Source organism: Cynocephalus volans, chromosome 2, assembly GCF_027409185.1.
Source record: "Cynocephalus volans isolate mCynVol1 chromosome 2, mCynVol1.pri, whole genome shotgun sequence".
NCBI lineage: Eukaryota > Metazoa > Chordata > Mammalia > Dermoptera > Cynocephalidae > Cynocephalus > Cynocephalus volans.
The window spans coordinates 224,591,380-224,618,628 of NC_084461.1; the positions used below are offsets into that span (position 1 = coordinate 224,591,380).

Below are 27,249 nucleotides of genomic sequence, written 5' to 3' on the forward strand. Positions count from 1 at the left end.
TCATGTTCAAGGAGAGAGAAATTTCCTGATTCAAGACAGAATGCTCAGGCAGTCAGTAAATACTTTAATCATACAAGAAGAGGCTCAACATAAAATGTTAAGTTAAAAACAAAACAAAACAAAAAACAGATAATGTGAATCCAAACGGGTAAAGTCGACTTCTGGACATGTCTATCTCTTTACAAATATTCAGAGATAAGGAGAAGAAATCCAGATTGGAATATATCAAAATGTTATTTTGTGTTTTATCATTACTTGTATTTTTCCATTTTTCTTTAATAAAAATTTATTTTTCTTGTAATAAAATGTTTGTACTGAAACAAAGAATGCTACATTTATAGTAAAAGCTGGTATTTGACAAAAAGGGACTAAATCTAGGGTTACTAAAGTCATGTAAAAACCAGCACCAGACACCAAGAGGAAGAATTTTTTTGAGCCTCAGTTTCTCAGTAAGGAGATGATTAAATATCTCCAAAGAGTTCTAGGTGGTTTGTAATCTTTGAGTCAACTCTTAAGTGAAGTTTGGGCTGGGGTTTTAAAATCATGTCCTCTATTTCATCAGGTGAGAGAAAGAGCTTGGGCAAGTTTTATGGAGTCCAGGGGGGGCCTTCGAAGTCGTGGGGAGCGGGAGGGTTTGGGGCTGGCAGGGGTGATGGGGGCTCGCTCCCCGGGCAGGCAAGGCAGGCCAGGGGTGGGGGCTGAGAGCCAGCTGCGGCCCTCTGGAGGTTCTGAAAGCCCTGCTCTTTCCATACAGGTGCCCAGGGCTCCAGTCTTCTGTTAGGGACTGTGACATCTTCTGACAGGTGTGAGGCCTTCCTACCATGACGTCACATTGAACGTCATCAGATCAGAATCTGCATTCTCCCTCCCCTGTACTCTACAGTTAGGAATCTATACTACAGTTCCTTAGGACCCACAAGGAAAAAGAACATGGTTTTGACATGACTGATTTTCACACTGATCTAAAACCCTCTGAGCGCTACGGCTCTATCTTCCACCAAAGGGCCAGGGGAGACTTCCTGCTCTGCCCAGGACTCTGTCGCGCTCTCCTCAGGACAGCCTGCTGGACTGGCTAATGCAAAAGAAGGCAGATCATTTTCTTGTTTTAAATGAGAATAACTGAAGATTTGACTTTAGCTCATTTTATATTAGCAATTTAAAATATTTTTTTCCATCGGGAACCAGAAATAAATCTGTAAGACTAGCCAGGTTTCCAAATACTGACATTAGCTTAACTTGTGGTGCAGGCTTCCCAAGGTCTCTATGTCCCCCAGCCCCCTGTAATTTGACCTGTTCCTAGCTCCTCACTTACTGCAGAACGGAATCCGCATGCCTCTGGCAACTGTGTGTTATTAGTAAGGGATGGCGCTTTGTTATCAGACTGCATTTTATTATTTCCTTCAGCTCAGTGTGTACCTGATATTGGAGGGCTCTCCCTATGGGTTGAGATTGAAAGAGGCTGCAAATGATGTGGTTTTATTATTTTGGGGGGCCCCTGTGCAGCCAGGTGAGAAAGCAGGCACTGTGAAGCTGAAGGACAGGCTGGCGTCGCCTTGCTCTGACTGGGAGAGCCCAGAGTCCATGCCCCGCACGGCCACTCCACCTGCATCACATAATGGCCGGGGGCAGCTGCTGTTCTGGACGCTTGAGACGCCAGTTCCACGGGGAGATCAGTAGGCCTTGAGCACGGCTATCCTTGCCTCTTCGCACAGTGGGTCTAGTTTACCATCGCCTCCTAGAGAAATAGATGTAATTTTCTCTTGGCCGCTTTAGATACAATTTAATGGAATATCACACATACATATGGCTTCCACCAGGAGTGCGCTTTCAAAAGGCCCACAGGCATGTAAATGTTAACTAGCCTTTAAGAGAGTATTAGTGAATTTCAAAAGCTTTTATATCCAAGCACAGGGAGGCAAGCTTGTGCCAGCCACCCAGGCCAGAAGCTCTCCAGGGCAAAGGACGCTGCTGATAACGCCGTGCACTGCTGGTGAATTGACTTTAATTGTCTTAGCAAGTCAAGATAGAATAATCAAATGGAACAAAAATTGATTTGAAAGTAAATAATAAAACACTTATGATTAAAGTGCAAAAAGGCCCTTATTCCTAAATTCCATCATACCTTTTGAAGTCCAGGGCTTCACTTCATTTTCTTTCCTCTTCTACCTCCAGTGTTCTGGGAAATAGCCCCGAGTATCAGGCACTTTACTGTGTGTGGTTTGGGATGCTCTCCTTCATGTCCCACAGCACGGAGGGCTTTTATTATGTTTAAAACTCAGAAAGAAACCCAATTTGAATGCAGGCAGGACACGCCAATCATTTCAATTAGAAATTGAGCGACCCTGCAGAGGAGGCGACATGCTGGTGGGAAAGCTCGTGAAAGAACTTACCAAACTCCAGGTCCTGGATGCTGCAGTGGAAGACGGCCTCTCCGTTCACCACGAGTTCTACCACATTCCAGTCTTCTATCTTCTCTAGGACGACCTTGTGCCCGTCTCTGGCCAACACAGCTGGAAAAGACAGAGAGGGAACTGGGTGACATGGGGACAGACTCCAGGTTAACCTGATATGTAGGTGTCCTCACGGGTTACAGCAGCTTGTCTGCTCTCTAGCTGCTCATGGCTATAACTCAACCGCCCAGGTTGAGTGGGCACTTAACTGGAGCTGGACCCCAGGGGTCCTCACCTTTGCTGGAAAGCACAGCCAGAGGCCTGAGCAATTTAGGGTTTGGTTACAACTTGCCCCAGACTCAGATGATCTGTTAAACGATGAGCTTTCTCTGGGAAAGCGCTATTGCTACCCTTAAAGAGGCAATACTCAGCGTTGCAGGGAACTCAGGGGATTAGACAACTTCTTACCCCACTGATAGAAATATAAATCGGTCACCTTTCTGGAGGGCAACATACCAAAAGCCTCAAAAAATGATTCTAAACTTTGGCCCGGGACATTGCACTTAAAAGAAAGTTTCCTAAGGTAAAAAATCAGAAATACGGGCAGAGTTTTGCGATAAGATGTTCATTTCTGTATTATTACATTAGCAAAATACTGTGAATAACTTACATGTCCAATAATAAGAGGACGGTCAAGGAAACAGTGGTACGTCCATATGATGAGATTTTATTTGCACATTTAAAAAATGTTTATGAGCTTTTTTCATGACAAGAAAAATACTTGAAATATAAGCAAAAAGTCAGGATACAAATATGTACAATACATATTAAAAAAATGTATTCAATAGTAATTAAAAGATGTATGTAAGGAAGAAGAAAATACCAGTGATTATCTCTGTGGTGAGACTGTGAAACTTTTTTCTCTTTATTCTTTCAGCATTTCCAGATGATTTATGTCAGAAAAAAATGTTTTTTTAAAAAGCTAATGGACTGATCTTCTATGCTCACCTTGGGAATTTCACTTTTGGTTATCACTTATATTCAATGGCTCCTTCCCCAGAGATCGGCCATGGAAAAATTGTTAGATTTTATCCCTGCTGTGGGAATGCAAGGCATGCGTTTTAAGAGAAGTGATGCACATTGGACAGCCTGGAGCTCCTGTTTTCTCCAGCATGTTTCTCCCCAGTTTCTGGATCTGACCACCCTGTAACGCTGGGGTTGCAGCTGGTATGCTGGATCCCCGCCTTTGGCAGTCTTCGTATGTTGCTGAGAATTTTGGTTAGGAAGGAGGAGAGATCAGATGGGGGGCATGTTTTTTAAAGTCTTAGGGTTTCAATCAGTCTTCGGTGGAGAAAAGCAGACCGTGATGTCAGTTAATTGCATTTAATTACAGAGACAATTGCTGTTTCCCAATGTTGGTGTGTCCACTTCTTCATCTTTCAATCAGTTCAAAAACACCCAGCCCCAACTGTGAACACTTTAATTGCGTGATTTTAGTCTCACTTCTGGAAAGGAACTTCAGAAACAGACTCAGCAAGGATCTCCATTAACACGGTAGCGCTCCTTGGGCACCCAGTGGTGGCCCTAATTGACCTGCGTAGGCTAATTCCTCTCTCTAAAGGGTGCCTGCATCTTTGTCTTTGGCATATTGATGTTATTGTATCCTGTTTAAGTGTCTTGCTCTTGAATGTCTTTGAAGAAGGCACTCAGCTCGGACCGATGACTTGTTTAAAAGAAGTAATCCAGCTGATGTGGAAGGGCAGTTGGTCACCTAGGGGGACATAAGGGCAGTCTATAGGCAGAGACTTCTGGGATCCCACCCTCCCCTGGCAATACCCCCTCAGGTGGGAGAAGCTGCAAGTGGGGAGGGACAACCTGGCCTCCACGACCTTTGGCTTTGTATTGCCTGAAGACTCCTGGAGAACGAATTTAAACATGATAGGAGGAAACTGGGAGCAAAACAGCTTCTCTGTCCTTACCTCACCCCTGACCCCTCCCCTCTTGCATTAACACCCAGCACCAGCTCTCCAAGGCCTAAGGGGTTCTGGAGAGAACAAGGAGGTGCAGGGACTGTCTCTGGTGGGAGAGGAGAGGACCCACAGGGGTGGTCCCAGGAGGCAAGCAGCCCACAGCCAGCCCATGACTCCTTCCCTGAAGGGAAATGGTAGGATCAGGCCTCACTGGGTTTGCAGGTTGTGTTATGAGGACAGTGTCATGCTTATGTGACATGGTGTAGCTAAGAAAAAGGATTTGATCCACCGAATAATCTCCCCCATGGTTTGGGGGTGCCAAATAATGGGGTTCACCTCATCTATGAGCAAATGAAGCCCGATAGGAAGAAACCCCCTCAAGAGACCACATCACTCTTCACTCTACCTTCCGTAGGGTTGCAAAGCAAGGCTCTGGCGGCCTTTAAGGGTCCGCATCTTCCTCACTGACCACAATCCCCACTCCTGCCCCTGCCCCAGGTGCCTGGTGTTAACACAGGCTCAATGAATAAGCAAACTCAGAATGGCGCAGGCACTGCCCACGACTCTTCTGGACCCCGAGTGACCTAGGTCGAATTCTTACTAAAGCGATAAGCCTCTTCAGAGTCTACGCGGTGCATTCAGCCTCAGGACGCCTGTCCCCTTCCCATCCGTCACAGATGTGTTGAGCCCCGCTGTAGGGTAGCCAGTGCAGGCTTAAGGAATCAAACAAGGAGAAGCCCCGGAATTCCTGCAGCTCATCCAAATGCCACCTCTCTACATGGAGGACCCGATTTTTCCTATGAGCTGCTGTCTATTCAAAGAAAGGTCAGATAAATATACTCCCTGAAACAAAGTCGGCACAAAGGCAGTGGCTAAACTCCAGCATAAATCAACCAGAAGCTGTACAGCCACCCGCAGAATGCCCGCCTCTTTGAAGTGGCACCTCATTCTTCACGGGGGATCTAGATAAACTGAAGAGACAGGGAACAGACACCCTCCTCTCAGTGCTGGCGGCATTGTGCACCATCTGTGAATGATTTAGATGCTGCTGGTTAGAAGTCAAGGTATGCAGACAGACCTCTCTCCCTCCTCTACTTAGCACAGATGCAATGCCAAGGACCATTAACGAGTGCAGATAATGCAGAGCTAGGGACAGGAGACTGGCACAAAGGTGTTTTAGTTAAATAGGGATGGATTCTGTTTTTAAGGGTTGGTTTTGATTCTTTCCAATTCCTCTGAGTGAGTCATTTGGCAAGAGCAACCATGGTTAGGGAAAGTACTTAGAACTTTTTGCTAAGCATTAGTTTAGTTTCATCTAAATTAAGGCCATAGTGGAAACATTTTTGCTGAGCTATTATAACTTGTGGATAATAAAGAAAGAACAAAAATTTTCAGATTGCTTAAGGCATGGTAAGTTCAAGAAAGACCAAGCATATTTTCAGAGCCAGCAGGGCTTCGGGGAAACAATAAAGGGCTGTGATTTTTAAAGAAATACACTGAATTCAGATGCAGATTTTACAGAGAAGGGCCTGCACACATACAACTCCCTGCTTGCTGTGAGGTTGGGGTTGGGTCTAAGTGGGAGGGGGGCTGTGTGGGGTGGGGGGGAAGCAGATGTTCCCTTCTTTGCTGTTGTTAGTACCCTGGCCCTTGTCACGGGCCCTCAGTAAATGTTGGCTGCCAAGATTATATGAGTTATCATTCATGGACATTCAGAGCTTACTTTACAAATCAACCACCTGCTGATACCATGCAATCCTCAAGTCTCCTTCAACCACAAAAATGCTCTCCTTGATTTTCTCAAAATATTCCTTCTCCTCCCCTCCTGTGGGAAGAGCAGCCTGTGCCTGCCGCCTGTGCTCTTCGCTTGCTTCCTCGTCTCCATCCCTCCTTCACCTCCTGCAGAGAAGCCTGCAGCCTAGTGTCTCCAGAACCCACCCTCTTGTAGGTCAAGAAGCCATCCTGTCATCTGCATGCTCAATGGCTTGCCCATCTCTCCCCACCCTCTCTGACCCATCTCCTTTCTTGGTTCTTTAAAACACTTTCGCTGGTAAAACAAAAACAAAAACAAAAAAACCTCTCTCTATATAAATACATATTTTAAACCCTAGAATTTTATCTGATTATAAATATAATGCAGACTCATGATTTTATTTATTTTTGGCTGCTGGCTGGTCAGGGGATCTGAACCCTTGAGCTTACCTTGTGTTATCAGCACTGAGATCTAACCAACTGAGCTAATCAAGGCAGCCTGGGACTCACACTTTTTAAAAACCTTAAAAATTATAGAAAAGCACAAAAATTTAAAAATCACCCATAATTCTTCCTCTCCTCCCCCCGTCTCTCTTTGTCTTTTTCAGTGGAGGTGGGATCATAGTGTTTATGAAATTCAAGAACACGCGTTATTCCCTTCGTGCTATATTGTGGTCTGTTGAGAAACAAACTGTATTTCCTTTGCTCTCACCCACAACAACCAACACAGAAGACTTCTGTGACCAAATGTGTGTGGGGGAGTTTCCCCACACACCAAGCAAGCAGTCAGTTTTGCAGCAGACACCAGCTGGGTGTCCTCTAATTCAGTTCAATTACACCACTATCCACCTGTAGATAGCATAAGATCACCCAAATGGAGGACTCAGTTCCACAAGACTCACCCCACTTCCAATGCCGATTGCAAGCCCTGGGTTGTTTTACCTGTGCTTCTGACCAACAGGCTATAAATTGGGGTTCCCACAATAACCCTCCTCAGGTTTAATTAACTTGCTGAGTGGCTTACAGAACTCAGGGAAACACTTGTGTTTACCAGTTTATTATAAAGGATATTGCAAAGGAAACACATGAAGAGATGCACAGGGCGAGGTGTGGGGGAAGGGGTGCAGAGCTTCCAATGCGTCCCTGGGTGTGCCACCCTCTAGGAACTTCCATGTATTCAGCTATTTGGAAGCTCTCCCTAAACCCAGTCCTTCTGGGTTTCTATGGAGGCTTCATTACATAGGCATGATTGATGATCTAGTTTGGATATGTTTGTTCCCCCGAAGCTCACATTGGAAACTTAATACCCACTGTGACAGTGTTAAGAAGGTGGGAAATCCTATTATGGTAATTGAAAGTTGCAGCCTTTAGGAAGTGATTACATTGTGAGGACCATGCCCTAGTGAATGGATTAATCCATTGATGGTTTAATGGTGGCCATGGGCATGGTTCTGAGGGCTTTGTAAGGAGAGTGAATGAGAAAGTTAGTTTCTCTCTTGCTCCTGCCATTTCGCCATGTGACATCTGGCATAGCTGTAGAGTTACCACCAAGAACAAAGCCCTCACCAGATGTGTTCCCTGGACTGTGGACTTCCCAGACTCTGAAACTGGAAGCAATAAATATTGTTTCTTTATAATTTATCCAGTTTCAGGTATTTCCATTATAAGCAACAGAAATGGACTAATATAATTGATTAAATCATTGGCCATTAGTGATCAACTTAACCTTCAGCCCCTCTCCACACCCTGAGGCTGGGGGTTGGGGCTGAAAGTTCCAACCCTCTAATCCTGCCTTGGTCTTTCTGGTGACCAGTCCCCATCCTGAAGCTACCTAGGGGCCCCCAGCCATCGGTCAACTCATATGAAAGACCCCCTTTTCACTCTGGGGACTCCAAGGATTTTAGGAACTGTATGCCAGGAAATGGGGAAGAAGACCAAACAATCCCAATACATTTCACAATATTGCACGTGGTGGCCCAGCCCTGTCAGTATACATGGGTGTTGCATTAATTTTCACTGCTGCACTGCATTTCACATGACAGACATGCTGCATTCACTTAGCCATTCCTTTCTCTGGTCATTTCCAATTTTACACTGTCACTAAGGATGTTGCAGGAAACATTCATGGCACACCTCTTTATGCAAGTGTGCCTTTTTTTTTTTTTTTTTTTTTAATAAAGAAGATACTGAGAAATGGGACAGCTGGATTCTACTTAACTAATATTTATCAATCCTTACAATAAGCCAGGCACAGTTCTAGGCAACAGGACCCAGCAATAGATTAGAACTGACAAGAATTCCTCCCCCTGAAGCATACATGCAAGTGGCCAGGAAGGATAACAAGGTAAACAAGTGAAATACACGTTATGTTAGATACTTACAAGCACTACAAAACAAAGGAGGAGGGAGGGAGGCAGAGGGAAGCACTGACATTTTAGGTGGGGATACTCAAGGAAGGCCTGCCTAGGGAGGTGACTTTTGAGGAGGACTGGAAGACGGAGAGTGAAGAGTGAAGGCCACTTGGGAAAGAGCATTCCATGGTCAGCAAGAGGCGAGTGTGGCTGGAGCAGAGTGAGCCAGAGGACAGGGTAAGTAGTAATGGGAGGGAACGAGGTCAGGGAGGCCACGAGGAGCCTGGTAGACATTGTAAGCCTTTGGCTTCTACCCTGAGTTATCTGAGAGCCACTGGAATGTTCTCGCAGGTAGAGGCTCTGACTCAGGTTTAATAGCCTCACCTGGCTTTGGTACTGAGAATAGGCTGTGAGGGACAAGGGCAGGTGCAGGGAACTCAGTCAGGAGCCTAGGGAAATAATCCAGGCAAGAGGAGACAGCAGCTGGACAAAAAGTGGGGGGTGGTGGTAAGAAGGGGCGAGAAGGGTTGAATTCTGGAGCTACTTTGAGGACAGAGCTGCAAGGGCTCTGGCTGAGTGTCTGAAAGAATGGAGCTGATGTGAGCCGACACAGGGAGCAACAGGGGTGCTGGTGTGTGGCGAGTATTACTAGTCTGGTTTGGAAATTTTGGACAAACCAAGTTTGAGATGCCTATTTAACATCCCAGGGGCAATGAGAGTTCCTGATTAAAAGTATCAATTTGGAAGTCACAACATATAGATGTCATTTAAAATCATAACTATTCCTGATTCAAGTTTCCTTGACTTAATTTCTCTCTATCTTCAGAATGTAATTTCTAACCACTGGCTTAATATTTCTTAATAGCTCATCCCCCACCCCCATCTCGTCCCCAAATCTCTTCCTTCAGAATTGGCCTCTTAAAGTACCTCCTTGATCTCATCAAGAACCTGTGCTGGCTCCCTGTTGCCAAGGGTAAAACAAGCCCGAATCTCTCACTGCAAACCATCTTCCAACCAGACCCAACTGAGTGCTGTCCTCAAACGTCCCAACCTGTCCCCTCTTCCCCTTCCCAATGACACCCCCACCTGTCTCCAGGAGTAATAAGAACTAGTACTTGTTGAGCACTTACTAGGTGCAGGAGTGGTGGCCGTGACTCTATGTGCCATTTTTTCATCGGAATCTCATACCACTTGGTAGGGGTCCACATTCCCTTTTTACCAACAAATAAACTGAGGCTCATAAAGGTAAAAATAACTTGATTTTGACTTTGGCCATGAAGTTACTAAATGGTGAAGACCAATTCAAAAGCAGATTGGTTGGATTCTGTGCTTACCCTCTGCTCATGCCGTCTCCCTGCCAACAGTGCCGAGAATGTACACAAGAGACAAGTGACCAGGTAGAGGCGACAGGTAAACCTGATGGCGTTTGTGGAAAAACTAGATGGGGAGTCCCACCCCCACTTGTGAGTTGCATATTATAACAAAACGTTCATTTATGCATTCTGCTTTAATATAATTGTTGGTAGATAAATGATCTAATTGGACTTATGCAGTAATGCTGGCTGTGGCAGCGCTAAGGAGCACAATTTAAAGTGTCTGCAGATGTCAGCAGAATGGAAGGGTAGACAGCTCCAAACTCCCATCCATCTACAGAAACATCGAAAAAACAATCAGCGACTGTTAGAACCAACTTTGTGAAAACTCTAGAAAACAGTCAAAGGTCTACAGCAATTAAGTGAACACTGAATCAAGAAAAAGGCCTTTGAAGGCAGTAGGAAAGCTCTGTGGCATTTTTACTGGTCCTTGCCCCACCTCCTCCCTGACTTGGTGGCAGTCTTGAAAAGAGCAGCCCAAGTGTTCCCAGTATGGGACCCTGGTCTTTGATTCCAGAGGGACCAGAGCAGACCTTATTTGCAAATTGTTATACTTGTCTTTCCTAATCCATCTGGGGGCTTCCTGAAGGACTGACACAAGGCACTTGTCTTTGCCTAACTTGGATCTCACACAAGGTGGAAAAGCCGTGGGCAGTGCTCAAAAACATAACAAGGCGAATGAAAAACCTGCAGCTGCCTAAGCAAAAGATTACAGTTGAGACATACAATAGACCTCATAAAGCCTAAGAGAAAAAGCTAGGGAGAGAGATTCCTTAGGAAATTAAGGCATTCAAAAGCACTCATGTACACTGGGTCACTTAGAAAGCCAAGTGCATGCTCAGAAAAGACTATGAAGACCCTAACCTTTCACCAGTGGCTGATCTACAGGCTCAGTGAAAGCAAGAAGTAAGGGCTCAGGCAGAATTGTAAACAGCCTGGCTAAGTGTTAAAGGAGTGCTTTAAAACAGAGCAAATACACAATGAATGGGAGAAATGTTTTGTTTTAGCAAGACTAAAACATTTCAAGCATCACCATACAACATTGCTATAGACTGAATTGTGTGTCCTCCCTCCTCTCCCCTCCCCACCACCAAATTCATATATTGAAACCCTACTCCCCAATTGATTGTATTTGGAGATAGGGCCTTTAGTAGGTATATAAGGTTAAGTGAGGTCTAAAGGGAAGGGGATAATCTGATAGGATTAGTGTCCTTATAAGAAGAGACTTCTCCCTGCCCCATATCCACCATGTGAGGACAAGAGACAAGGTGACCGTCAGCCAGCCAGGAAGAGAGCCCTCACCAGACATCAGCTCTGCTGGACCTTGATCAGGGACTGTGAGAAAACAGATTTCTGTTGTTTAAAGCAACAGTTTATTGTATTTTGTCATGGCAGCCCGAGCAGACTAATACAAACACTGAGTTATTAACAACAGAAATTTCTTAATCAACTGTTCTCTCAGAGAAAAAACTTTCTCTGTTGATTGAAATCCTTCCCATCCTTCAAACTCGAACTCAAACATCACCTCCTCCGGGAGCCCTTCCTTGATGGCTGGGCCAAACCTGTTTTTTGTCTCTCTGGACTCCCACAGCATTTTTACCTGGAAGATTCTTAGCTTGGATCATATAACAGTTCATCAAGGCTCAGTCTCTTATTCTATACGTTCTCTCCAAGTCAATGACTCATACCTTCCTCTCTCCATCTCGGACTTTTTCTCTGAGCCTCCATCTATGTAGGTGAAGGAACCATGTTCCTCCAAATTGTGGTCCATCTTTGGTGTTTTCAGTTGTAGTGGAGAACACCTCCACTCATCAGCACTGTCTCAAGCCAGACACTGGCTGGGTCTGGACGGCATCCTCTTGACCCTTGCTTCCACATCTATCCTCTTGGGAAGGACCATTGCTTTTACTTTGAGTCATTATCCCCTCCGTGGCTGTCCTGGTCCAAGCTGCTCTCACCTCAACCCTGGACCACCCAACAGACCCTTGACTCGACCTCCTGCTTCCAATCTGGGTGCCTCTAACCTGTCCCCTCAGAGCAGCCACGGTTTCATCCCCCCTGCCTACAACTTTTATGTGCCACTCTCTACCTCTGCAGTCTCGTCCTCCCATCAGTTCAACAAATGCATCATTTGTTCATGCCTCCAGCCTTTGCAGGTAGCAGTCTCTTTCCTCTCTTTAGTTTCTACTTATTCTTTAAAGCTCAACTCAAATGAGCCTGTCCAGACCTCTCCTTTCTCCTTCAAATACGTCCAGTCACTATGGTTACGATCCCATGGCACCCCTACTCCCTGTAGGAGCATTGACACAACTGTGACTTAGTAGCCCACAATGAGACGATCACGTCAAGGACACACGTCATTGTTCAACAGTGTGTCCTAGACACCTGGAAGAGTTTCCAACACATACTAGGTGCTTAATAAAGGCTGGTTGCACGAATGAGCGATCAAGGGATAGGCTCTCGGCACTGCACTGTTCCAGCCATTTGGCTTGTGCAAGTCACTTACTACACCTGGTCCGGTTTCCCAGTTCATAAAGCGAGGTTACAAATTATGTAATTTTTCTGTCAAGGTAGTTAGTGTAAACTGCCCACGTGGCCCACAGCTCACGTCTGTTCCCACTCTCACAACCGAGCAGTGGACGGCGGAGGAAGATGTTCCACCATCCCGGGGCGGGGGCTCTGGGAAGACTTCCCGGGGGAGGCGGCGCTTGGCCGGGGTCTGAGGAAGGAAGAAGCGCAGCCTGCGCGGACGCTCGGAGAGGGGGCGCGGGGCGCAGCGGTGGGGCGGCCCACCTTGCAGGCCCTGCAGGCGGAAGGTGCGGTGCTCCACGGACAGGCCCACCGCGCTGTACGGCCCGTAGCGCACGATGACCACCGCGTTCTCGGGCATGGCCGCCGCCGCCGCCGCCGCCCGAGCCGCAGAGCGACACACGCTGCCCGGCAACCGCTCTGCCGGGCCTGCGGAGGGCGGGGCGGGGCCGAAAGGGGCAGGACCAGCGGGGCTTGCGGGGGTGGGGCGGGGCCAGGCCGGAAGGGGCGGGTCCAGGGGCCACGCGGGGCGGGGCCAAGGGGGCCTGCGGAGGGCGGGCGGGGCCGGGGGGCGGGGCGGGGTTTAGAGGGGCGGGGCTCGGGACCCTTCCCGCCCGCGCCGGCGCCCGGGACCCCAGTTGCTCTCCCGACCTTCATACGCTAACACGCCACTTCACTTGGTGTGGCACGTGTTAGCGATGACTAGCAACAGTAGCCAACATTTACGGGCCAGGCACAGCAAGCTTGCGTCACGAGGCGTGCTGGGCACTTGCTATACGTTATTTCATTTAATCCTTACACCATCCCTGCGAAGTCAGTTGCATTTTGGATTTCATATTTACAACACTGAGGCTCGGAGAGGCCAAGCATGTAGGATGGATTGGAGACCCTTGCACGTCTCTACCTTCCTGCCTGTTTTTGGATTGAGTCAACATATTTTTAAATCATTTCGATTTTTTTCTCTGAAAGTTGTTTCTGGTGGAGACAAAACTGTAAGTGTGCCTACTCCCTTTCACTTGCTCGGTTCTGCCCACTGGAATGCAGACCCAAGGACATACACCACTTCTAGGCCTAGCTCCTAAAAAGTCTCCACACCTGCTGTCCCTCCTTCCTCATGGGTACCCAGAAACGGAGGCTCCAGGAAGGACCTGCAGGCCCCACGGGATGAGCCTGCAGGTCCTCCTACATGGGAGGAGCCTGCACCCCCTCCTACATGGGAGGAGCCTGCACCCCTGAATAGCTGTGCTGAATGGAGCCCCACCAATCCGTATTGTCTGTGACAGGAGCAAGAAGGAAACTTCTATTCTATAACTACTGAGATTTGGGGGTTGTTTATTACAGCAATTAGCCCATGCCAACAATTATACCCTTGCAGTTACAACATATGTCTTTAATTTATAAAAATCCAGTTGTAGTTGACATTTTTACCCTCCTTTTCAACAGTGAAAGATTTTCTAATCCTTTTTCATTAATTCTTCCTAAGCATATGCTATTGTGTGTTTTAATTCTCTCCATGCGTACAGCATGTTCTACTATGACACAAATTTCTTCAGTGAGAATTTGTTTATACATGATTGGTAAATAGAATGATATCAGTAGAATTTCGACATTATTTAGGGTTATAAACAATTACCCCCAGGACATTAATTTTTTGAACCATCAAATCACAGCAACTGAACTCACCAACACAGCTGAACACAGCAAACTATGGACGAGTGCAGGACAATCCTGATGTCATTATGGCCACATACTCTGTCTCGGAAGGACTTATTTTCTGGTTCTCCCTAAACTTTGTGCACTTTTTATAAGGCAAAAGTCCCTCTATTCACTGTTGTATTTTTATTTATTAGAAATTTAACTTTGCCATTTTCACTTTGCTAAAAGTTTTATAAGAATCATTTTTTGTTACTGTTCTATTTTCAAGGCTTCATAAAGTTTCTTTATCTCTTGCCTTCTGTAGTTTCATAGAAAGGTGCCCATGTATAGATTTCTTTTTATTTATCCTGCTTGGGATTTGTTGAGATTCTTGAAACTGTGAATTAAGGTCCTTCATCAGTTTTTGGAAAAGTTTGAGCCACTATTTCTCTGTATATTGCTTCTGTTCCATTTTCTCACTCTTCAGGGACTCCACTTAAATATATGTTAGACCCTTTCATTGTATTCTTTACATCTCTTCTCTTCTGTGTTTTTCCCTTTTTTTCCCCTTTTATGCTTCTTTCAGGATAATCTATATGTATTTAAGTATGTATGCATTCATTTATTTTTACCTGTAATACAGTTTACTAAATTTCTTTTCAGCTGTCTCTTGGCTGATAATAAAGCCATCAATTTGGTTGTTAATTTCAGTTATTTATTTTTCAATACCAGAATTTCATTTTGTTCTCTTTTTGAATCTGCTGTGCCACTTTTTATAGTTATTGGTTTCTTGCCCAGTTTTTCAGGTTTGGCTTTATCTCCTTGATCATTGTAGATAGTTACAATCTGAGAATTCCACTATCTAGAGACCCTGTGTGTCTGTTTTTGTCATTTATTTCTGCTGGCTTCTGTGCATTTTGTCTTGTCTCCTAGAATGCCTGATTTACTTCAATTGTGTATTGGACATTGTATTAGAAAAATTATTTGTAGAGGGCCAGCCCATGACTCACTTGGGAGAGTGCGGTGCTGATAACACCAAGGCCATGGGTTTGGATCCCTGTATAGATAGGGATGGCTGGTTAGCTCACTTGGGAGAGTGTGGTGCTGACAACACGAAGTCAAGGGTTAAGATTCCCTTACCGGTCATTAAAAAAAAAAGAAAAAAGAAAAATTATTTATAGAAACAATTTGAGGACGAGGATGATATTACCTTCCTTTATAAAAGACTTTCAAGTTTATTTCTTGCTACGTCCTAGTTGTATCCACAACCCAGGATCATCTTAATATAAGTTCAGGGCTTGAAATTTTCTGAATCGTCTGGATGACTCAAAACGGGACTGCAGTGCACGTGGAGGTTTGCTTATTTATACTTCATCTCATTCCTGTGGTGTGGTCCTAGCCTCATCAGGGTGGTGGTTTACCAGAGTTCCCCCTTGGTGGTGCTGGATTCTAGTTTTTGTAATCCTAGTTCTTCAAGGACTTGAAAAAAGCAGTTTATCCTCTAGGCTGCCTATTCAAGATCGCTAGATAGCCCTGGGGTAAACAAGCACCTCAGTGCTACGCTCACTTACTCTCACTCTGTCCCTGATCTTGATCCAGTAAGCTCTTTTATGCTTTTTTAAGATTTTAAAAATATGTATGCCACATTTTAAAAGATGTCTTCTATAGGAAGCTTAATCTGAATTAACTGGTTTACCATTTTTAGAAGCAGAAGTTTCCTTGTTGAGGGTTTGACTGGAGTTGCATTGAATTTAGAGATCAGTTTGGAGAAACTGACATCTTTCTCAAGCTTTCCAATTTGTGAATCTGGAATACCTCTGCTTTATTTAGATTTTCTCCAATGGCTTTCAATACAATTTATAGTGATCTGCATATAATTCTTCATATCTTTTGTTAAATTTATTCCTGGGCACTATTGTAAACCATGTCTTTTAAATTGTGATTTCATTGTTTGTTCCTGGTATATAAATGAAATTGACTTATATATTGATCTTCTGTAAATGACTTGACTTTTTCTTATTATTTCTATCAATTTAGTTGTAGATTTTTTGAGGTTTTCCATGTAAACAATCTCATTGTCTGTAACCAAAGACAGTTTTATTTTATTAGGCTTTTCTTTTTGTCCTTCTTATTGCACTGGATGAAACTTCTAGGCAGTGATGACGAGGATTGGTGATAGTACATATCCTCTCTTTATCCTGATTTTAAAGGGAAGGGAAGACTTCTACAATTTCCCCATTTAGTATGACGTAGGTTTTTTGTAGATGCTCTTTGTCAGGCTAAGTTAATTGTTTTCTAATTCCATTTTACTAAGAGTTTTTTAAAAAAATTAAATTATGAATGACTGTTGAATTTTATTAAATTCATTTTTAAAATGATTACAATGATCCTATTATTCTTTAAGCTGTTAATGACATTTAGCTATTTTCTAATATTAAACTACTTTGCTTTCTTGGATAAACCTGACTCAGTCATAGGTGTATTATCTTTTTAATATATTCTTAGAATTTTTTTTTGCTTATATTCTGTTTAGGATTTCTGCATATAAATGCATGGATGAGATGGGCCTGTAGTTTTTCTTGATTGTATGTCCTAATCTGGTTTGGATATTAAAGTTATGCTAGCGTCAGCGAATAAGTAAGCGAGTATAGAAAGAGAGGCAATGCCCCCTTATTTATTTTGAATACAATTGAGATGATCACTTTCATTTCATTGAAATAAAATTTTGATAGAACTTGTCTATAAAACTTTATGTCCCTCCCCTCTTTTTTTCCCTGAATGGAAAGATTTTAAACTACTGCTTCAGTTTATTTAACATTTTATGACTACCCAGAAATTTTATTTCCTTTTGCATCAGTTTTGTTAAATTGTGTTTCTGTAAGAATTTTTCTATCTGGACTTGTATCTCAGTTTTCAAATTTATTTGAGTAAAGCGGTTGATGTATTGTATACTTATCTTTTTAATGTCTGCTTTATTGAAGTTATGTCAACTTTTTATTAATAATATTACTTATTTTTGATTTTCTCTTTTTCAATTGGTTTTTGCCAGATTTGCCTATTTTGTTAGTCTTTTCAAACAACAAATTTTTGCTTTGTTTAGCTTCTCTACTGTTTTTTGTTTTCTCTTTCATCAATGTCTGTTTTTATCTTTGCTCTCTTCTATTTTCTTTGAGTTTACTGTTTGGTTCTTTTTCTTATGTCTTTGATTACACTGAGATCATCAATGTTCAGTGTTTCTTCTTTTCTGGTGTAAATATTTAAGGCTATAAATTTCCCCTAATCATTTTGCTATATCCCAGAGATTTTGATATGAGGTACTTTTATCCTTTGGCTCTAAGTATTTTTAAATTTTCATCATGATCTCTTCTTTGACCCATGAGTTTTATAATTATGTATTTCTTCAATTCCAGAATATTCTCAGCCACTTTCTCTTTGAGTATTGCTTCCCCCATTCTCTCTAATGTTTTTTCCCTCAACTCCTACACGTATGTTGGAACTCCTACTCTATCTTCCCTGTATTTCTTTAATAATATTATTAAATATCTATTTTATAGTTTTGCTCTGATTCATCTCTTATCTCCAGCCATTGTGATAATTCTCCTGTCTGTTTTACCTGCTGCTTTCCCTCCATGTGAGTCATTTCTCGAGTCGTTCGTATTTTCTGATTGCGAGCTCATCTTTGATGGAGTGTTTTCCCCACTGTGGGTGTTTGGTGTGTATAGGCGAAAAAGTGGTTTTGTATTTGATTTTGTTGAGGTTCTTTGGGCTTTACCAACCTAGGCCATTTGACTTTTAGGAATTGTTGGCTTGGAGTTTCTGTTTTGCATATAAGTTGTATATATTCAGACTCTTCATTCACATATGGCATGAGTTTATGATGTTAATTTCTCATGGATACCTTTTCTTCCCATCTACAGACTTGAGTGGATGGCAAGCTTCCTTGCTCCTCCCCTGGGCTGATGGGAAGAGTTTTTCTAGTCATTTTTACATGGTTGGGACACTTCCAGGAGGTCCTGGTTTTGTCTAGGGAGGTTAGCTGCTTCAGCCACCTTGCAGGGCTGTTATGTCCCCTCAGCTTGCAGGGATGGTGAACCCAGCTGTAGCCACTAGGGTCTGTCTGGTTGATGCACCGTTTGCTCCTGCTTACTGCTGTGCTTTGGACATCCTTCTTTTTTTTTCCTGGAATGTGAGGCCTTATTTTCTTTTTTTTGAACTTGACTATATATTTACAAGAATTTCACCTTTATATGTTTTTGTAGGTGGAGGGGGCTCTTCTGCATCAACTTGGCCTGCCAGGTATTGCTGCTTCTTAATGTACAAAATTGGGACCAAGGACTGATGCAGGTGTCCATTGACATATAAGGGACAGAAATAGGAAGAGAAATCCCTGAAGGAGATGCAAGGAGCAGTTGGTAGGGGAAGAACAAGGACGGAACTAATCCTTGGGGACCAAAAGAGAAGCAAGCTCTTAGGAAGGTCCTTTTATGTGATGTGAGGCCAGCTTTTCCCAGTGATGGCATATTGTTCATCCTTCAGACTCAAGAGATTTCTTTGAGAGGAAAACTCAGAGAGACACAAATGCAGAGAGATCAGCTGAATTTATAAAGGGAACACAAGTCTCTCTCTCTGTTCCTCTCTAAGCAGAACTGCTTAGGAAGAATTTGGAAACTTCTAGTTGTTCTCGTGAACTTGGGAGGACTCTTCTCTGCATTTTGTACTAACCTCCACCCCTCAGGGAGCTCCAGAGACCACAGGGAGGGGCGGCATTGTTCTGTATGTTGGGGTGGCTTGCCTGTTCATGCTCCTCTCTTGTCTGTCTCTCCACATCTGGTTATTTTGAGGCCACCTGTGATATATGTGCTCAATAAGAGCAAACCCACGTTACTTTGATTCTGTTCTTCCTTTGCCCTCCCATTCCTCCCGGAATATTCTTAGCCATTATCTCCTTAAATAGTGCCTTTCACACCCCCTGATCCCAGCAAATTCATACATTTTAAGGTTCCTTTCAGGGTCTGATTGGAAAGCATCTGGGCTTCCATTTGTAAGAAACTCGGTCCTGATTTTGTGGACTTCTGCGCCTGTCATGGGGCTCTTGCAGCTTGGAACAAATGTGTGGGCTGTGCAGGGCACAGGAGCCTGTGCATGTGTCCATGAGCCCACAGCAAGAAGGCTAAGTTTTTATGTCGTTTCCTAAAGTTTTCAGTGACCACATCGTGTCATCTCTCCACAATCCTGGAAGAGAATAGTGGTGATATTGACACTCCCATTGTACAGATGAGGAAACTGAGGCCTGGAGAAGGGAAGTGACTTCCCCAAAGTCCACAGCAAGTTAGAAATAGACCTGGACTTGTTCAGGCACCTGCCTCCGAGCCAGGTGCTTTCCCCTCCCCCTCACGCTGCCTAGCATGTTCGTGCAGGCTTATGTGGAGATGCCCATCTCCACACCCAGGTTACTGCCAACCTGATCACAAGCATCCCGTGAAGCTTCCCTGCCCCTCACCCCCACTCTTTGGCAGCATACCACACACTCGGAGAGACTTAGTTTTCTCTTTCCTTTTCTCTCCTGGCTCTTGTATCTTTTAGACATTTGCCATTACTGCTGGCAGACCCCAGACAAAGGTAAATACATTGTTGACCCAGCTCAGGGAGTTACACCATTACATCCTAGCATTTCTGGGTAGAAACAATGGCCAACATCATATTTCTTAGCATTACTTTTTATTGAATACAGACTTACAGTCTTTAAATAATCTGAATATAATGCTTTCAATGTACAGTTCTTTAATCATACATATATTTCTTCAAAGACAAAACTATAAATTAAAACTGAAAGGCTATAAATACAGATGTACACATTGCCATAAATCTAGAACTATTTTATAAAAATAGAACTCAAATATTAACTTTATATATTTTAGCAACTTAGCAGTATTGTAAGGTGGCCACATACATTTTCATTATGCATCACTGTTTCAAATGACTGTCTCATTTCCACCTCTTTGGGGACACATGGAACAATCTCCTTTACCAGAGTCCCCACAAAAATGCCCAAGGCCATGGCTCAGTGTTGCCTTTGCATAAAGACTCAGTGCACCCACCTGTTCTTGGAGGGGAAGACCAGCTCCCAGCCCCTCTCTCAGAGAGAGGAGGTGTTCCCTCCTGCCAAGCATTTGCCGTTCGCTCTTCTTGAAGCCTTCACAGTGCGTGGTTTGGTATCTGAACATACAGAGTGAGTTACCTTTCCCTATGCTCAGAGATGAGTTTGGTTCTATTAGATCAGTGTAAGTAGTTTAAAAGAAAATTACCCAAACAATGCCCGCCAGGGTAATGTCATCCCGAAGGTGGGCACTGCTGCCTACTGCTTGTGCAAGGTCCTTTACACACACACATGGTTTCCAATCCTCATAGCCTTGCAAGGTGGGGACATTCTCATCCTCCTTTGACAATGGAGGGACTTGAGTCTCTGGGCATTGAAGTCATCTGGCCAAAGGTGGTGGGGCTGCTAGACCCCAAAACCAGAGCTTTGCCTGCCAGGAAATCCACAGGGGGAAACCAGAAGAGAACTCGGGTCTGCACTGTGGTCATTTGATGGGAACAAATAGCTTTAGGTCAGCTTATAGCAGGTGGACTGCTCATCCCCAGACACCCTGGGACCTGTAGGCTACAACTTCCCAAGGGGAGCAGGAAGGTGGAGGTGGAAGGGAAGAAGATGGACCCTCAGACCAATGACTCAAATTTGCACATTTGAAGGCCAGTGCCCAGATCCCCTAAACCATCCAATAGAAACCCTCCATCTAAATCCAGGGGCTCACAAAGCTGAGCAAAGTTCAAGTGCCCACCCCACCTCAACAGGCCTGTGGCCATCCAGGTCAAAGTGCAGACAGCTTTCACAGTGGTCCAAAGAAAGGAAACACACAGGGTCCGTGAGCCAGAGTAGACTGCTCAGAATCACACAGACCACAGCAGGATGGGGAGGATTCCAGGAACCCCCCATGGGTAGCAGAGTGGCACTCGCGGGGGGTGTACGGGGAGTGGGGGGAGGCATGGGCTCTGTGCTGCCCTGCGCTGGGTACACTTTGGATTTTTCTGGTTGCTTTCCCATTTGGCTTCCCTGCCCTTTTAGACTTCCCATAAAATTCGGGCCCCATGAGAGTGTCTCTCACACCTCTCTACCATCACAGCCCCTCAGAACAACCTCAACTCCAACTCTGGCTGCACCGTCTATCCTGCACCTAGCTGGGCTGGCTCTGGATGTGGCCACGCCCTTCTCCCAGCCCTGCTCTTTGCCAGCTGTCCTTTGGGGTTCCCCAGGCCCACAGAAAGCCCTGCTCTGGGATTCTCCACATGGGTTTTGGTCAGAACCCTGGATAGCATCCTCCAAATAAAGGAGCCCAGCCAATCTAAGGGTGTCCAGCTTGGGACACTAAGATCATTTCCTGAAATTAATGTCAGAGTGGTTTTCTTAAAACCCTCTCTCTTAAAAACAATACAGACAAACAACGATAGAAAAACCCAAACCAACCCTCTCTCCTTTCCACTTATTGGGGCAGATCATCTCTTGGGGCATGTTTAGTGGGAGGGGCAGTGGGAGAGAAGCAGGAAAACGCCAATGGCAGGCCCCGGGGGGGTGGGGGTGGACCGGTCCTCCATACATCCTCCTAGGCAAGGCGCCCGCTTGCTCCTGGGCTAGCCCTGATGCTGCCTGAGAAAATTCCAGGGCAGTCACAGATAACATTTTTTTTTCCTTTCTGGATAGCTGGATGCAATTTTCTGAACTCAAAGGAAGGCTGCCCTAGGAATGAAAGGTGTGGCTCAGATCCCCATACATTAAACGAGCTTGGGCCAAGGTGTGTGAGCGTGTAGGGCAGTGGATGCTTGCAGGACTGCATGGCTCAGTGCAGCGCTGTGACCACCCCCATCAGAATGCTTTGAATCCGAAAGCAAAGTCCCCTGCTCCCCGCAAAAGAAAAGAGGTAATGACCTGGATTTAGCCTCTTCCTTCATGACTCACTTAGGTATACTGCCTGTGATAGGGTGACTCATTCCTTCTTAGGCAGAAACATCACCTGGACATGCTAGGTCCTGCTGGGGAAGGAAACACGCACACTAACCATCCCAGGACCACAGAGCGAGGGCCATGTGGATGCCACTCACCCAGGGCCTCGGAGCCAGGCTGGCCTCGCTTCCCATTACACAGGCTAGTATAGATTCCCATACTTTTCTCCTCACCCTCCAGCTCTGTGTGATGCCTCTGGGTGATCTGGGGGTCGTGGGGGGGAGCTCTGAGGACAGGGAGCTGCAGAAAGCCGGGGTGAGGGATGACAGCAGAGGTTTGGCAGGGTGTGGCAGTTGCAGAAGGCCGGGTTTTGGGAGGTCAAACCCAGTGGCAGGAGTCATGGTTCGTGCTCCTGGCTGGGCCCTGTGGCTTTTTACTTTGTTGCCTGTGGCTTGCCCTCGTCAGGCTGTGGCGGACTGCAGAGGTCTCTCATAGCAATGAGGCTTTCTTCCACGGCTTTTGCAAACTTGGTAGAAGAGGTTTCCTTGCAGTCGTGAAAGCTGGAGATGCAGAAGAGGATGGTCTCTGGCTGGGGGTTGTAGCAGGCACCATACCCATTGGGGACCACAGGACCATAGCAGCAAAACATCTCCATGGTTGTGGGCACCTGGAGGTGACAATAGGTCAGGAGCTATTTGCTCTGAAATGCGACCTGCAAGTCTGCTGGAATGTGGGGCATTCCAACAACCTGCAGCCTTGATGGGGTATTTGCTTTCCTGACTGTTCCCCCCCACAGGGTTTGACTGAATTAACCAAATCAACCAATTGCTTCAGAATGGATGGACATGGCCAGAGTTGTAAAAGCAAACCCATCTAATTGCATATTGGAGGAAGAGGGGCCCCAAGCCCACTCCCCAGTGTGCAATCTGCTCTTCTTGTGGAAATGGAAGCTCCCAGAGTGACCTGGTGTGGGGTCTTGGGCTGACTCTCTTCTTCACCTGGAGGCCATTTGAGGCACAGAGGCAATCAGGGTAATTTACTAAATGGCACCCCGGTGGTAACCAACAGTTAGATGGCTTCCCAGAGGGAGTAATTTATGAACTGCAGGAAATCTGGCTTATCTTCTCTGTCGATTTTCCCCAGATCCTCAATTACTGTCAGTACTGCCTGGCTGGTCTGATTCTCTCCCCACGGTCTGTCATGGTCATGCACAATTACCCAAGATTGGGCATTTCAAAGATTGTCATCAATTGGAATTTAGTTATGCGCCTAATAAGTTTTGAATTCAGAGTGCTGAGATTTTGTAATCTGGATCACAAACCAAGAAAGTATGTTTCCGAAGGCATTCAAGCCAGGAATGCTACTTTTCAATTGGAAAACCACCACCACCACAAAACCCCCACACCCCACATTAATTTTATTAGCTGATCCTAGGGGAAAAATAGAAAGGTTTCTTGGGCAGGTGCAGGGCCGGGTTTGTTTTAAACCCACAGGTTTCTGGGGCTGCATAGCTGCGTCTTCAGAAGTGACACTGGCCATTTTAATGTGGCAGAACAAACCAATAGTCTTGCCAATAGAGTTATCGCATTGTTAGATAAATTTGCCGTTCAAAAGCCAAAGGCCATAAAGCTGTTCCAAAGCACTTTTTGCCCATGGATGGTTTCCTGAAGAATTTATGTTGGGCTCTGTCCTCATTTATTCCTGTCTGCACGCTCACTGCCGTAATGACAAAATCAAATTACTGAGTGGGCTTTTATCCTCAAACACAGCTTTATCAGCCTTTCCTACTGCCCATGTCCAGCAGTTCGCAGATGAGGAGTTTTAGTAAATTGACGATTGTGGTTGTATTTCCTCTCCTAAACTGCTGCCTCTCCCCAGTGGTTTTCGCTGTGTTTGTGATGGTGGTCCTGCAGCAGGACGAGCCTGTAGCCCTGATTAGGAGACGTAGGGGCTGGTGGCTAATCGTCCCTGCTGTTGGTCATGTGGCCCTTAATCATAATGCCTGTGACCTGACTGGCTACATCATTGCATCTGGCTGAGCCAAGATTTCACTTCAGGCCTGTCAGGCATCAGAGCCTGTGGCCACCTGGGGGAACACCACCTCTCAGGTAACAGATTGAAAGTTAAGATTGCTTAATAGGGTGCCAGAACGGGTGAGTTCCCGTCCTGTCTCCACTTGGGCGAAGGTGGAGTCTGTGATTGCTCTCATTTAGAAGATGGGAAACCAGTGCTCTGAGCATTTACATCATTTTGCTGAAGGTCACATAGCTCATAAGAAGCAGAGACAGGACTTGCCTCACTCCAGCGCTCGTTAGAAAGCTCACTGGCTACACTACGTGGCTTCTCGGGTGACGGCTGCGCATGAGCTGTACCTGGCTGGTGGAGAGCACAAATCGGTTGCTCATCAGGTATGTTTCGTCCGTGAACATCTCGGGCAGCTCCTTGCACATATCCCGGGCCAGCTCCCTCAGCGCCAGAAGGTGGTTGTCAATGGCCATCCCTGTTATGGCCTGGATAGTTGAGAACAAAGAACAGGAGACCAGATGTGGGCTCCCACATGCTTCCTCTTCCCCTCCTCTCTAGTCCATGACACTAATGGTGACTCCAACAGTCACAGCCTGGCTTACCCAGCACTTGCTACCAACAACATGTGTGGGTAGCCACTCAGGACTGGCCGCTCTACCATGAGGCCTCTGCTCCTTGGGCCCTGTGCACTTCTCCATGCACAGAATGAGTCCAGGAAGATTGGGCTCTACCGTGAGAGGTCTGAGTTAAAGGTCAGTGGGTCTGATCACCCCCTGCACACACATACTCACATCGTGCTCCAAGTGGAAAGGGTGGGGCTGGCCTGGCCATCCTGAGTGCCAACCTGCTCAGGCAGGGGAGGGAGTTTGGGGAGAAGGGCATATGTTGGGCCCAGGAACTGCTAGGTCCTGTCCAAGCATTGGGAAAGGCGTCCCAGGCTGTCACTGGGGAGACTCACCACAACCAACGCTTTATCCTCCAGTGAGAGTCCAAGGAACGAGGGATAGAGGGCATCAGGTGTATTCCTGAATCTTGGTTGCTATTTCATGGGCTCAGGATTAGTTCAGTTAAGCTGGATTCATGATCTAAGAAATCATTTTGAGACAGGAACTAACCAGCAGAGGCTCAGCTGATGTTCTCAATGGGAAAGAGCTAGTCGAATGATGAGAGGTTTTTTTCTTTTTACCATAAGATATTTAAACTCTTATCAAAGGATAAGATAATAGCAGTGAGTGCTCCAGAATTTCAGTGTGGGAGGGGCTCAGGGGTGGTGGTGTGGCCAGAAGTAGAAGTGGGGACAGGGGACTCATTCTACATCTCTCCCATTTGGGGCTGGGTGTGTAGTGTGCACAACTTTTTTTTTTTATTACATGTTTATTTGGAGCAATTGGGGGGGCTGATGGAGACTTGGGGGGCCACCTTTGGCCTATAGCAATAAACTTTGGGTGAACACCAGGAGAGCTGTGAGTAACTCTTGTGGTTTCAGAGATGGCCACTTGGCTATTAAGGCCCCAAACAGGAGGAAACTTTCCATCACAATGAACTTTGCTTAGGTTTACAAGGCACGGTTTGGGATTTGACAGCTGTTCTGTTTCAGCTGAGTATGAATGCATAAAGATGAGGCCCCAGTCTCTCCAAATGCACTAATTGCAGGCTGAAAAGTCAGAAGTTACACAACCACAGCTCACTTTAGATGTGCCCGTTAGGACAGATGGAAGAACTACCAGCCCATCCGTGGAGTAGGCTGCTCTTTTCATTTCTCTGGTTAGCTCTATTAATCTCTGATTTATATAGGTCCTCTGTGGAACAGCCAACCCAACTCTGCTTTCACTATCTCTTAACTAACTGTAGCAAGAAGTTACCAGATTGTTTGGATTAGAGACATGAGTAGTATCATTCATTGAGGAGATCTTAATTGAGTGACTACTGTATGCCTGATGCTGCTAGGGCCTGGAGCAGCAGTAGAGAGCAAAGCAGGCATGAACTCAGCCCTCGTGGATTTATGGTGTGGTGGGGGGCAGATCTTTACCAACCATGCAAAGAAACGTGATCATAAGCTGAGGGAAGTGTTACGAAGGAAAAGCAGAAGGTTCTGGGAGAACGTGTTGTAGGGGGTCTGGAACACTTTGCCAGCCCCTCCATTGGAATTTCCTTTCTCCACTACCACTACCAAATACACTTACCAGTTATCAGGAGGTTTCCTTGCTTTTTCCCCCTTTCCCTTATCCCCCACAGCCAAACAGGTAAAGATCTTTTATCTCTCCTCTCCCACCCCCCATCTCTTTGATTCAGGTCTCATCAAGTTAAAATAGCTAACACAACAGAACCCTGTGGCAATGCTTGCGAGGATATTTTTCTAAAATTTTCTAAATTTTTCATAAATTTAAATTTCTTATCAAAGTTATGTATTTATTTAGTTTAAAAATCCAAATAAGCCAGAGGCTTATGTCACCTTGCCAGCACTGGTTCCCAGTGCACAGAGGCAACCCCTGGCAACTCTTTTAGCTGTTTACCTGGGTGTTTACTTTCATTGTTCCAAATACACGCTTGGACTGCTATTACTGCACTTCTCAGTTTCACCTGAAATCTTGTTATAGCAGATGAAACTTTAGCAGTTTTATGCCCCCCTCCCCAAACATACTTCCACTTTCCCATCCTCCCAGTAGAGTTATGTTTTAACTTTTTGTGTTTGATCAACAAACGGTGTTTACACGATTATAATTACACAAGTATTCACAGCTGGGTCATGTAGTGTACTATGATTAGATTTCCTTTCTTATTGAGTGTTTTGTTTTTCCTAGAATTGACAATTTTTTAATTATTAAATTGTGTTTTTTCCACTTGCTTAGTTTTCTACGTATCATTTCTAATTGATTCCTAAACACTCAGCCAGGATTTTATTTCTCCTCACCTTCTTGCTCCTCTGTAGATTGAGTGCTCCCTAGATCTGCCTGACAGCTATTGACTCGTGATCTCCTTTAACTATCATCCTTGGGAGTCCTGCTATTTCTTTCTTGGGCTGAATCTTCTGATTTTTAAAGCTTACAACTTCTTCTTTTACGTTTTATTTTCTCACTTTAGAAGACTACATCCTCCAGCAGCTTTATGAGAAAGAGTGCTTAGTAAGTAAAATTTGGAGACCTTGCCTATCTGCCTTCATTCTGTCTTCAGACTTGACACAGTTTATCTGAGTTTGGAAGGTGTGTTGAAGATCACTTTCCCTCAGAA

The 27,249-nt window shown here is 45.1% G+C and overlaps 2 protein-coding genes across 2 annotated transcripts in view; both read right to left on the reverse strand.

Moving 5' to 3' along the window:
- Positions 1-1,670: 1,670 nt before the first annotated feature.
- On the reverse strand, positions 1,671-12,726 carry C2H10orf53 (chromosome 2 C10orf53 homolog). Its single transcript, XM_063084712.1, has 3 exons — positions 12,630-12,726; positions 2,391-2,510; positions 1,671-1,735 (listed from the first exon to the last, which is right to left on the reverse strand). Exons 1-3 carry the CDS (start codon positions 12,724-12,726, stop codon positions 1,671-1,673), a joined length of 282 nt encoding a protein of 93 aa, XP_062940782.1.
- Positions 12,727-22,429: 9,703 nt separating this feature from the next.
- Positions 22,430-27,249, reverse strand: part of CHAT (choline O-acetyltransferase) — a 52,948-nt gene continuing 48,128 nt past the window's right edge. Inside the window, exons 13-14 of the mRNA XM_063087159.1 lie at positions 24,369-24,506; positions 22,430-22,663 (exon numbers count right to left, since the gene is read on the reverse strand). Coding sequence (XP_062943229.1) covers positions 22,430-22,663; positions 24,369-24,506 — 372 coding nt within the window. The remainder of the gene's footprint in view (positions 22,664-24,368; positions 24,507-27,249) is intronic.